Source organism: Myotis myotis, unplaced genomic scaffold, assembly GCF_014108235.1.
Source record: "Myotis myotis isolate mMyoMyo1 unplaced genomic scaffold, mMyoMyo1.p scaffold_m19_p_15, whole genome shotgun sequence".
Lineage (NCBI taxonomy): Eukaryota > Metazoa > Chordata > Mammalia > Chiroptera > Vespertilionidae > Myotis > Myotis myotis.
Window position 1 is genome coordinate 20,257,802 of NW_023416319.1, and position 13,114 is coordinate 20,270,915.

General features: G+C 47.5%; 1 protein-coding gene across 1 annotated transcript; it reads right to left on the reverse strand.

The window, feature by feature from the left end:
* Positions 1–2,353, reverse strand: FRAT1 (FRAT regulator of WNT signaling pathway 1). The gene has a single exon (XM_036336458.1). It carries the CDS (start codon positions 2,149–2,151, stop codon positions 1,318–1,320), a length of 834 nt encoding a protein of 277 aa, XP_036192351.1. The 5' UTR covers positions 2,152–2,353; the 3' UTR covers positions 1–1,317.
* Between the last annotated feature and the right edge of the window lie 10,761 nt (positions 2,354–13,114).

A 13,114-nucleotide genomic window follows, 5' to 3' on the forward strand; every position in this document is an offset into this window, starting at 1 on the left:
AGAAATGCAACACATTTATTACAAATAGATATTTCAGTTAAGTTAAAATCCTATAATCAGGATAGCAACAACTCCAGACACTCCGGTGCGAAGTGTAGATATGTCAACAGCCACATCTGCATGATGCACAAGCCATTGAATCTTACAAAACTAAAACACCAGCTAAACAGTCTTAAATCCCTCAGAGTGAGCGAACAGTATGTTACAAACATTTCACCACGGTTCACACTGGCAAAGCCTGCAGCTTCTCCATTTGGAGGGTCACATTTTCTACTCGGTTTCCTTCACTTACAAAAGCGATCTGGCATGGCTGGGGGAGGGGCAGAGGGAGGACATCAACTTCATCTACCCAGGGAATTGCAGCTGTTATTACAAATGGCCCCAGAGAGCCCATTATAAGCTGCTGTGTGAGGCTGAGTGCCGCTGGAGTGCCCGTCACGTGGCGTCTCCCAGCCCCCAGCCCGGGCCTCGGGGAGCACCAGTACGGCCCTCTCGAATAGGACAGCAGAACGGAGGGGGAGAGGAGGGACCCGAGGCCACGTCTCTGGAAAGTTTCCATAAAAGCCAGGCTTGCGGCGTCCCGGCCTCCCTACACCCGCGGTGGCGGCGGTGCGCTTGTCCTCAGGAGACTCCAGCACTTCACCACCTGCCTCCGCCTCCTATCCCCACCCTGGGCACATCGCGGCTTTCCCTTCCACTCGGGGAATGCAGCCAGCTGCAAAGCGGGGGCAGAGAAAAGGCCCTTTCATGGTACCGTGTGTTTTAAGAATCAGCACCCCAACAGACAGAAAATGTTTTGTTTTTTAAATGTGATAAATTTTCAAGTCTGGCAGCTTGAGGTACTCCCTGAAATGATCGTCTATTCTTGTTCCCCTCCCCCAGAGTGAATCAGGAACCAACCCTTAAAAGGTAAAACAAGTCACTGGTATCATCCGCATCCTCAGGGCGAGAGGCGATCCTGAGATGCATGAACTGTGGCCACATAGTCGCTGGGATGGCGGGTCAGGGGAGGTCTGCATGGATCTGCACGCGGTGCCTCCAAGAATGGTCACCCCCAAAATAAAAAGTCCAACGGACTGTGAGCTTGGGTGCGTTCTGTAACCTGCCTGAAATAGGGCCAACCGAGTCCTGTTTTTTAACAGGGCCTTGACCTCAGTTCCCCACGAAAACATTCGCGACTTTTCGATGCCTCGTCTTGATTAGCTTATTTTGCCGCTTCCGAAAGCGCGAGTTCACCAGTCTGATTAGAGATGCAGCCCTCTGGGGGAACCCCTTGTCCTCCGGGCAAAGGCTGGCCCAGTGACCACTCCCCGGGTATTAGCTGCCAGGCACCGGGACGCCGTCGCCAGATCCGAGCTGCGCCCTCCTTCCCGTCGCGCCAGGGTTGCTGCAGGCCGCGCGCGGGCTGCGGGGCGAAGGGGGCTTGTGCCCTGCAGCCGTCGGCGGCCGCAGGAGCGGGCGTTGCGGACGCTTTGCGTGCAGCTGCAGCCGTCGCGAATGAAGCCTCCGCACGGCCTCCTTGATGAGGTTCCCGGAGAGCACCAGCTGCTGCAGGAGCCGGTGCGGGTCGTCGTCGCCGGTGCGGACTTCCGGCTGGGGCGCGCGCCGCTGCTGCAGGCGGCGGGAGGCGGCGGCACCCCGCAGCCATCCTCGCCGGCACGGTCCCGACAGAGGTTTGGGGGCGCCCCGCTTGTCGGCTCTCGAAGGCCCATCTAGGCTGGGCTGTGGGGACAGGGCGCTGGGGCCTGCGGCGAGCTCGGCCACAAAGTAGGGCGCAGCCCGGCCTCGCACGCGGCTGCGGTCCCCGAGGGCGCAGCGAAGGGCCCCCGGCGGCGCCGGGTTCACCGCCGCGGCCGGCGCGGGCGGCAGCAGCAGCGGCCGGTCGGGGGGCCGGGCCTTGTCCGCCAGCACCGCCGCCGGGGGCCGCGGGGGCTGCAGCGGCGGCCCGGGGGGCGCGCACGGGGAAGCCGGGCTGTCCTGCCCCGCGTCCAGCTGCAGCGTCTCGCCGATCTGGGCCACCAGGCGGTCCACCTCGCCCGAGCCGCCCAGCGTCACCGACTGCTCCAGCAGGAGGAAGCTGCCCTGCTCCTCCTCTTCCTCCCCCTCCGCTTCCTCGCCGGCTTCCTCTTCCTCTTCCCTCCGGCACGGCATGGCCCCCCGCCCCGGCACCGGGAGCCCTGCGGGCGTCGCTGGCGGCTCTGTGGGCCGCGGCGGAGCCGGGCGCGGTGCTGGGGCCGAAGCTGGGCAGGGGCCCGGGCTAGGGGCCGGGGTGGACAAGGAAGCCGGGGACCCACGGGCACTCGTGCCGCGCGTTGCACCGCGGCAGCCAGAATCCTACCGGCTCTGGTTGATTTGTAAACAATGGGTGACGTCGCCGCGGGGCCCTACCACCGTGCCGGGCGGGGGGGTGCCGTACTGTTGGGGGCCGGGGCGCCCCTTGGGTCCAGGCCCAGGGTGGAGCCTTGCTCCGTCTGAGCTTCACAATCCTGAATGCTGTCTGCAGGGGCGCAGTGGGGAGCCGATCCTCGCTCTCTTAGGAGGGCGTAATTGGCATTTCCGGCAGATGGACACCGGGGTGGGCTGTTGGTTTCTTCCACACACAACACCTACACTTACACGCCCACACACTCCCCTGCCCTAGCACGTCAACTGCTCTGGTTTTGGCATTTGCGCTTTTGAGGTCCCTGGTGCCACCAACATCTGGGCAGTGATGACCGGGCGAGTTAGGCGAGGATGGAAAGGAGGACTCAGGTTAGGAATTTGTCTAGAGGTTAGGCAAACGAGGCTGACAGGAAAGGAGGAAGGGGGCCCCGTGGTGCAGATGGGGGTGGCAGAGTTGGAATTGGCAAAGAAAGACCACACATTAATGTTTCTTGATCAGGAGCATGGGTACGTGGGGACTTGGAATGTGGCTGGCATTACTGTAGAGGACAAAGTTGCTAGCTCTGAGCTAGAAAGTGGCTTTAAGAAGAATGCCTCAACCCAGTAGGGGAGTATTCTATTTAAGAGGGTGGCAGGAGAGGAAAATGGTGAGCTGTTTGGATGGAAGCGGAGATATAGGCCACCTTAACCCTCCAAGATATCCTGATTGGTTTAATGATTAACCAAGATTCGTTTTCATTTATTTTTATTGATTTTTTTAAGAGAGAGAGGAAGGAAGAGGGAGAGAGAAACATAGATGGGAGAGCGAAGCATCCACGGACCGCCCCCAGCATGCCACCCACCTGGGATCTAGTCTGCAACTGAAGCCCGCAACCTGGACTTCATGTTGTAAAAGGGAGAAGGGCAGAAAATCAATTCTTTCGCGTTGCCTGGAGGTTTGACACCTTTATTCAGAACCCCAAACCTCTCAGGCCCAACTCTAAACACCACACTCGTGGGTAGGCTTTTGGTGGACCGGCCTGTACAAGCCAACCAGGGGAGGGATCTTAGCAGAGTGATGAAAATATTCAAAATTGCATTGTGGTGATGGTTGGACAACTCAGTAAATTTACTAAAAATCTGAATGTTCACTTAAAATGAGTGACTTTTTATGTAAATTGTACCTTAATAAAGTTGTCTTTAAAATTAGCCACAGCCCAGCTGGAGTGGCTTAGTGACTGAGCATTGACCTATGAACCAGGAGGTCACGGTTTGTGTGGGGCATGCAGGAGGCAGCTGATCAATGATTCTCACAGAAGCCAGGTAGTAGGGAGGTGTTTTAAAATACTGAGCAGGAGAGCAGCGTGATTTAGAAGGGAGTGCAGGAGGAAGAAGCTGGAACCTGGGGAATCCAGAGAAGTAGGAACAGGGGTCTTGGTGGGTAGGTCCAAAGATGATAATTACTGGAGCAAAACTTTAGGGAGGGATGGAATACCTGGGAAGTTATTTAAAATAAAAGGGAGTTGGCCTGTTTTTGCCATGAGTGGAGGGAAAAAAATGTGAGAATAAAGAGACAGTTTGAAGAAAGCCATTGAATTTTTGGAAATCTTGGAAACAGATTTCTATTGGGTGTCATAAAATTTACATTTCACTTTAGTGGATCCCTTAGCATTTTCTCCGTATATAATTATGTCATCTGCAAATAGACATAATTTTACTCATTTTAAAATCGGGATGTCTTTTATTTTTCTTGCCTAATTGCCCACGCTAGAGCTTCTAGAACAGTGGTTCTCAATCTTCCTAATGCCGTGACCCTTTAATGCAGTTCCTCATGTTGTGGTGACCCCCAACCATAAAATTATTTTTGTTGCTACTTCATAACTGTAATTTTGCTACTGTTATGAATCGTAATGTAAATATCTGATATGCAGGATGTATTTTCATTTACAAATTGAACATAATTAAAGCATAGTGATTAATCACAAAAACAATATGTAATTATATATGTGTTTTCCGATGGTCTTAGGCGACCCCTGTGAAAGGGTCATTCGACCCCCAAAGGGGTCGCGACCCACAGGTTGGGAACCGCTGCTCTAGAACAATATTGAATAGAAGTGGTGAAGGCAAATGTCCATGTCTTGTTCCTGTTCTTAGAGAAAAGCATTCAGTCTTTTACCATGAAGTATGCTGTTGGCTATGAGTTTTCATAAGATGGCTTTTATCAGATTGAGGCCATTTCCTCCTATTCCTGTGTTTTTTGAACATTTTTTTTTTTTTTTTATCGTGAAAGTGTCATCTCCTCATTTTAAATAATTGTTCATTTGAAAGTGTGGTCATGGCAACTGTTTATTAGCTAGAATATTCTGAACCTAATTATTTAAACATTTCAGATGAAAATAATTAAAGCAGTTTGTGTTTTTATTCTTTGGCTCAAAATCTGTAAACCTCATACATTGTGTGGGAATGAAAAATGATACAACTGCTTCAGAACAAGATGTGGCAGTTTCTTACAAAACTAAACATACACCTCTCCTATGATTCAGTTCCATTCCGAGATATTTACCTAAGAGAAATAAAAACATAGATGTACATCAAGGCCTACAGGCAGATCATTGTAACAGCTGTATTCATAAAAGCCATAAACTGGAAACAGCTCAAGTCTTTATCAATAGGTGAATGAATAAACTATGGCACATCCATAATATCATAATATGATAATACTCTTTCGCAACAAAAAGAATGGAAGTATTGCTGCATGCAATGCCATGGATGAATCTCAAAAACAGTGCTCTAAGAAAGGGAAGCCAGAGGGAAAAAAAAGTACCTACCATATGATTCTGTTCATATGAAATTCCAGAACAGAAAACATTAATTTACAGTGGGGAAAAAATCAGAAGACTGAGATTGCTTTTGGAGAGGGTGGAGTCAGGGCAAGGACTGAGAACAGGCCTGAGGGAAGTTTAGGGGTAGTGGTAATGTTCTATATCTTGGTAGCTTTCATTTGGGTTTCACGTGTGTATGCATGTGTTAAAACACATTTTATTTATTGTATATAACTTTTACATGAAAAGAAAGAACTGTAAACAAATATTAAATTCTGGTTAATAGACATGCTAATGAATTTAGGAGTATAATTTATTCTCAAGTGCACAAAAATGAGATGGATTAATATATGGATAGAAGGATGGGTAAGAAAGGTAGATCTATGATAAAACATGCATAATAAAGTGTTAATGTTGCCTGGCCAGCGTGGCTCAGTGGTTGTGTCCACCTATGAATCAGGAGGTCAGGGTTCGATTCCCTGTCAGGGCATATGCTTGGGTTGCGGGCTCGATCCCCAGTGGGAGTCATGCAGGAGGCAGCTGATTAATGATTCTCTCTCATCATTGATGTTTCTATCTCATCTCTCTCTACTCCCTTTCTCTCTGAAATCAATAAAAATATGTTAAAAAAAATAAAGTCATGCCCTAACTGGTTTGGCTCAGTGGCTAGAGCGTCGGCCTGCGGACTCAAGGGTCCTGGGTTTGATTCCAGTCGGGGGCATGTGCCTTGGTTACTGGCACATTCCCAGTGGGGAGTGTGCAGGAGGCAGCTGATCGATGTTTCTCTCTCATCGATGTTTCTGGCTCTCTATCCCTCTCCCTTCCTCTCAATAAAATATATTAAAAAAAAAATAAAGTCATTAAAAAAAGAAAGTAAATTTAATGTTATGTGAAGTATATCTCAATTTTTAAATGCTAAAACATTAATTAATAGTTGGATCTAGGTGTTGGGGAATAGGGTAGTTCACTGTCAAATTCTTTCAATTTTGTTTGAAAATGTTGAGAATAGCATATATTTTTTAAAAGCTCTAAAAAAGGAGCCATTCGTTTTGTGACTTCCTTTAGAATTGCCCAGGGCATGTGGGGGCTGAGGGCTGTCTAGTGGGAAAGAAGGGAGGAAGTGCTCACCCTGCTGGCCAGTTGACAGGGGAATTGTGTGGACTCATTCTCTGGTGTTGAAAGGATGTGGACAGTCGGCTATGGGTTGACTAAATTCTTGCCCACTGTGGAAGATTTCACACTGTATGGCAGCAATGGGGCTTGACACCTTTAGAGGTTAGCAGCCATCCCTGAGTGATGGGCCTGGCTCCTTTACTAATTCCTTCATTGCCTCCCAGCCCCAGATAGCGAGGCTGTGGGAGCTGGGCTGGTTGGGGAGGAGGGATTTGTACTGAGAATTTTGAAGAGATTAGGGGACTCACACTGAGATGCAAGGAGGTGCTAATGGGGTATTAAACACTCCTCCGTAGAGTAACAGGTGAAAGCTGGAAACCTAAAGGCAGAAGCTGAAAATGTATTGAGCTGTTGATAGGATGGAAAAGGTAACAGGGTTAAACAGGGTTTTAGGAATAGGTGGGTCTGTAGCTGGTAAGTTCCAGCTTTGGGCTAACACTGATGCAACAGTGTGGAATATTTGCTACTTATAAAAGTAGAAAGGACTCAATACTGGGGAGTACGTTTAGAGCAAGCATGTCAAACTCAAAGGCTAACACAGGACAAATAAACAAGGTTTAAGTTTATGTGGGCCGCAAAAAAACCAAAAGCTTCAATTTTCATAGAAACATAGGTTTATTTATAAAAGTATAGTATATAAAAAAAAGAACAAGAGCAATGATAAAATTAATGTTTTCTTCCTGACCTTTGGCATCTCTTCTCTGCTACTATCTTTCCTACTTTGGGAGAAATGTGTTTGCAGTGATTGTTTCAAAATTGACCCAAGGTGAATGTCAGTAATTCTGGACCTGACAGGAGACTTATTTCCTTTCATAATTGTAAGTAACTGCTCACAGCATTATACTGGCTGGGCCGCAAAAAATATTTGTTGTGGGCCGCGAGTTTGACATGCTTGAGGAATGCTGTCCCAGAGGTGGAGACTTGAGTAGTGCACTGAGTTGAATAGGTTCCCCTCTAAATTCATGTCCACAGGGAACCTGTAAATGCGACCTTATTTGGAAATAGGGTCTCTGCAGATATGATCACGTTAAGATGAGGTCAAACTGGATTAGGGTGGGTGGGCCCTAATGCAGCCACTGACATCCTTTTATAAAAAGAAGGAAAGTTGGACACAGATACATACAGGGAGGATGCCACGTCTGCCAGACAGAGGCAGAGATTGGAGTGATGCTGCCACAAGCCATGGGTGGCCAGCAATCACCAGAGGCTGAGCGCACGGAGCAGCGTCTCCCGCAGACTCCCCACGAAGGAACAAACCCTGCTAAGTCTGGCACTTTGATATCAGACTTCTGGCCTCCAAAACTGTGAGAGAATAAATGCCCGTTGCTTTAAAGCACTGAGTTGGTGGTAATTTGTTATAGCAGCATTAGGAAACTAGTGCTCGTTTCCAAGGATTGTTTGAAATGTGTAAGGCGTGGAGGAATTTATTGGATGTTCTGGGGTAGTTCGGAGAATCAGTGGAAAAAGTGAAGGGTTGAGAGCCTCTCTGATTGCCATGCTAGATCCAGTCAGATCTACCATTAAAGAAGAAAGAGATGAAAAAACAAGGGGCCAGTAAAGCTTTGTTGATCACAGGTGAAAAATGGCTATGTCAGTAAGACATCTTTGCAGGGGCTATTAGGATGACCCTTTTAGGCTGAGATAGTTAGTGTTCCCATTTCTGGGGCTGCAGAAATGACTGTACTGCCCTTGCGAAATGGCGGCAGTGGGAATGGAAAGGTAGATGCTCAAACTTGCATGGTGATTGGGGTGTCAAGGGAAGGCAGCTGCAGATCTGCAGAGGCCTGTGTTGTCTGGATTTCCTGGGACAGCGGTGGTGTCAACAGAACTGGAACTTAGGAGACACATGGTCAGAGGCTATAATTCAGCATGTTAAAAGAAGATCCTAGTTTTATTTATTTGAATAGACATACAGCCAAATGGTTCAAAATTCTAAAGGTCAAAATGAGTAATATGGAAGTCCTCCCGTATTTCTGTCCCTAGCCACCCAGGGTCCCTCCCTGGAAGCAAACTATAACATCATTTCCTGTGTATTCTTTTCAAAGATATCTTATGCATTTACATATTTTTTGTATTCTACCTCCTTTTTTTAAAAAAAACAAACAATTTTTTGTTTTCCAATTATAGTTGACATACAATATTATATTAGCTTTAGGTGTACACCCCAGGTATTCTGCTTCCCTTTGTTAAAGAGTAGCTATAACAGAGGTTGCTGTTTGCCTCCCAATTACCAGTCTCCCCTTCAATAAATCCCAAGTTGTAGCAGCTTGAGAGCCATAGGACCACAATTCTCAGCTTCTCTTGCAGCTAGATAGGGCCATGAGATTAAGTTCTGGCCAGTAAAATCTAAGTGGGAAGTGTTGTGTGGTATTTTTGAAAAGTCTCCCCCTATTACAGTGATGGCGAACCTTTTGAGCTCAGCGTGTAAGCATTTTGAAAAACCCTAACTTAACTCTGGTGCTGTGTCACATATAGGAATTTTTTGATATTTGCAACCATAGTAAAACAGACTTATATTTTTGATATTTATTTTATATATTTGAATGCCATTTAACAAAGAAAAATCAAAAAAATGAGTTCGTGTGTCACCTCTGACACGCGTGTCATAGGTTCGCCATCACTGCCCTTTTGGGAAGGGGGCCAAGCTCTCTTTTTCTGTCATCTTGTTACCTGAAATGTAGATGTGATAATTAGAGCTCTAGAAGCCATATTGAACTAAGAGCAGTGGATTTCCAATGATGTCAGAAGACACAAATACAGCCCAGGACTGCCTACCTCTAGGCTTTTTTTTAAAAAGTTTTTTGTTGTTAATCTTCACGTGAGGATATTTATTCCATTTTTAGAAAGAGTGGAAGGGAAGGGGGAGAGACACAAAGAGAGAAACATCAATGTGAGAGAGACACATTGATTGGTTGCCTCCTGCACGCACCCCAACCTAGGTCCAGGATTGAGCCTGCCACCGAAGTATGTGCCTTTGACTCGAATCAAACATGGGATCCTTGTCTGAGGGCTGATGGCCTATCCACTGAGCCAAACCGGCTAGAGCTCTAGGCTCTTTTATGTGAGAAAGAAATAACACTCTGTCTTGTTTATGCGAACCAGGAACTTTTAAAAGACAATGCTAATATAATCAGAAAATCCACAGTGATGTCTTGGAGAGCTATGCCAGTCAAGGCCTATGAGAAATATTCAGATCAGAAAGTGAAGCAAATAATAATAGTACCTACCACATAATGATTATATTTAAAAACTATTTTGTTGAGATATAATTTACATATTATAAAGTGCAGCCATTTAAAATATACAATTCAACAGTTTTCCGTATATTTACAGAGTTGTGCAACCATCACCATAATCTAATTTCAGAACATTTGGCCCTAGCCAGTTTGGCTCAGTGGATGGAGCGTCGGCCTGGGGATTGAGGGGTCCCAGGTTTGATTCCGGCTGGGGGCACATGCCTGGGTTGCGGGCTCGATCCCCAGTGGGGGGTGTGCAGGAGGCGGCCGGTCAATGATTCTCTCTCATCATTGATGTTTCTCTCTCTCTCTCCCTCTCCCTTCCTCTCTGAAATCAATAAAGAAATATATATATATATATATATATTTTTTAAAAAAGAACATTTGCATAATTCCTCCCAAAAACTTGTACCCATTAACTACACTGAGTTTTTAACTCTATGCTTGGTCCCCTGAAACATGCTTTACAGGTATCACTTCCCTTAGTTTTTCCAATAATCTCTGAGTTATTATCCCCTTACATGGATAAGAAAACCAAGGCTCAGAGATGAGAGAACTTGCCCACGATTACACAAATTACCAGTGCCAGAGCCAGGATTCAAAATCCAGTTTTGCTTGATGTCAAAACCTGCCCTTCTCAAAACACTGCCCTGACGTTATTACCCAGGCTTTGCAGTCTGCTCTTTGAACTCTGCCTCGTTCTTATTCCCCAAGGCCTGTTGATTCTTCCCTTCAGTGCCTCTGCCAGTAGTCATGCCCTATTTCTGGTCCCATTGCCAATGCCCTTCATGTTTCCTTGGCTGGGCTCCTGCAATTTGTGTCTGGGCCCTCGCCTCTTTCCCTCTAATCCGCTCTTCTGGCAGATCAGCTTCCTAACTCCCAGCCCTGCTCAGATTACCTACCACCCCCACTCTGAATAGGTCCGCCAGAATGCTCAGGAACCTGGCCCTGGCCCACTCTTCCAACTTTATCTTGTCCTGCACCCCCACAGAGGCTCTTTGCTCCTGTGAGATGGGCCAGCTCCCAAACACATCTTACATGTCCCTGTCTCCCCATGTTTGGTCCTGTGCTTTGTGCAGAGAATGTCTCCACTCATAGAAATCTTAGTCCAGCTACACACCTCCTCCATGAAGCTGTCTCTGCTCTCCCCAGGAGGCAGTGGTTTCTCTGGTCCTCTGCCCTCCCACCCCATTCAGTTTCCCCGGTGGGGCTCTTGCTGCATGCTTCCTTTCTATAGTTTTACTTGGACTAGTTTAGACTGTAAGATGCTTGCTTCCAGAGGGTCCTCTGATTGGCCAGGCCTGAGTTGTGTGCCCACTCCTATCGCCAGAGATAGGGTAAGTCCCACCCAAAACATACAGACTCAGGAAAGGGGAGCAGAGGATCCCTAAAGAGATGCTGGATGCATGAAAACAAAATCCTATAGAGGCAGGAGATATATATATATATATAAAGATGTTTTTCATTGATTTCAGAGAAAGGAAGGGAGAGGGAGAGAGAGAGAGAAATGTCAACGATTAAAGAGATTCATTGATTGGCTGCCTCCTGCACACCCTCTACTGGGATTGAGCCTGCAACCTGGGAATGTGCCCTGACTGGGAATTGAACTGCAACTTCCTGGTTCATGGGTCGATGCTCAACCACTGAGCCACACCCGCTGGGCAGGATATAGTTTTTTATAAGACCCATGTAACCGCATTGTTTCACTTATTCTTTGATTTATTTGATTCATTTGTTTCTTTATTCATTCAACAAATAGTTAAGCAAAACCAAATATAGTCCTTAACCCACGCAGCCTACAATTTAGTGGGAGAAGCCAACACGTAATAAAAAAAAATTATGCCAACAAATCCAGACATGCAGCCGATGTAAACCGGTAACCTGAGACACAATTGTTGACTCCCCAGAAGGTTTTCAAGTTTCCCAATATAAACGACTATGTGAAATTAGTTTAACTGGGTGACAAGCTGTTTATTTCACAATCAGAAGTAGTCCTTTGGATCTGTATTCCAGAAGATGCACCCTTGGATTTAATGCACAGGGAAGTGTGAGTGAATGAGCAAAGCAGCTCTCACTTCCTACGTTCTTTGTTGTTAATCTTCTCTGGAGGATACCCTTTCCATTGTTTTTAGAGAGAGTAGAAGGGAGGGGGAGAGACATAGAGCGAGAAACATAGATGTGAGAGAGACACATCGATTTGTTGCCTCCCACATGGGCCCTGACCAGGGCCGGGGATTGAGCCTGCAACAAGGTATGTGCCCTTGACCAGAATCAAACCGGGGACCCTTCCGTTCACAGGCTGATGCTCTATCCATTGAGCCAAACTGGCTAGGGCACGCCTTAACATTCTTTTTTTCTTTTTTAAATATATTTTTATTGATTTCAGAGAGGAAGGGAGAGGGGGAGAGAGATAGAAACATCAATGATGAGAGAGAATCATTGATCGGCTGCCTCCTGCACGCCCCCACCTGGGGATCGAGCCCACAACACAGGCATGTGCCCTTGACTGGAATCGGATCCTGGACCTTTCAGTCCGCAGGCTGACACTCTATCCACTGAGCCAAACCAGCTAGGGCACTCCTGACATTCTTGAAAGACCATGGATCCTATGGGTGGGGATGACTAGAGGCCTACAAGGGGCTAAGGGACAATGCCCTTTACTTTCTGGTTTTGAATGGGGGACTCTCCGAAGCTGACTCTGAAGGGCACCCCCCCCCTCCCCCCGTGTAGAGGATAGAGAGGTAGGTAGGGGAAGGCTTGGGGCCTTTCCTGACTTTCGCCCTACTTCCCAATAGCTATAGAGACTTATGTGCAGTATTTCCCTTCATACCAAAACACTCTCTGTGAGAATGGGTTATAGTGGCAGAAAGAAATATAGGTTTATCCAGGCTTCAGCTCCCATGGCCATGAAGATAGCACTCCACACAGCGAGTTCATTATGGACTGCTCATTTCTGAACATCACATATGTGTTACTGCTTTGAAACTTATCAGCACCTGGGGCCTCCTGACCTGAGGCCTGGGGTGTTTCTGATTAGAGGAACAGAGAGATTCCAGTCTAAATGCCTCGGTGGGTTTGCGGGCCTTCCCACCCACCCTCTAAGACTGAGGACCGCCCTCTGCCCCCCTCAGACCCAGCAACCACGCCAGGCCTGGCTGCTTGAAGTACCTTTGGGTTTTCAGAGAATTTGGTCCTTGCCTCTGTTGCAGTCCAGGCTGCCTGGCGCTCTGGCCCTCCAGCTACAGTCTCAGTTTTCTGAGGGTCGGACACAGGGTTCATTCAACGCGCTAGTCCCAACACTGAGCTCGGTGCCTGACAGATGGTGAATCCCACTCACAAATGCGCGGCGACTTGCGCGTGCAGTCCTTCCTTCTCTCTGCCAGCCTCTTGCTGGTGACCTGGCTGCTTCCCGCTTGTCCTCCGGGCTGGGGAAAATGATCCCGAGTTCTTCCTGGGGTTCCAGCTCTGAACTCTGTTGTTTTTAGCCTCACAGGATTGGTTCTTCTTCCCTTGGCCTCGTTG

Coding starts and splice junctions, on each gene's coding strand:
- FRAT1 (XM_036336458.1), bottom strand. CDS start 2,151: ATGCCGTGCCGGAGGGAAGAGGAAGAGGAAGCCGGCGAGGAAGCGGAG.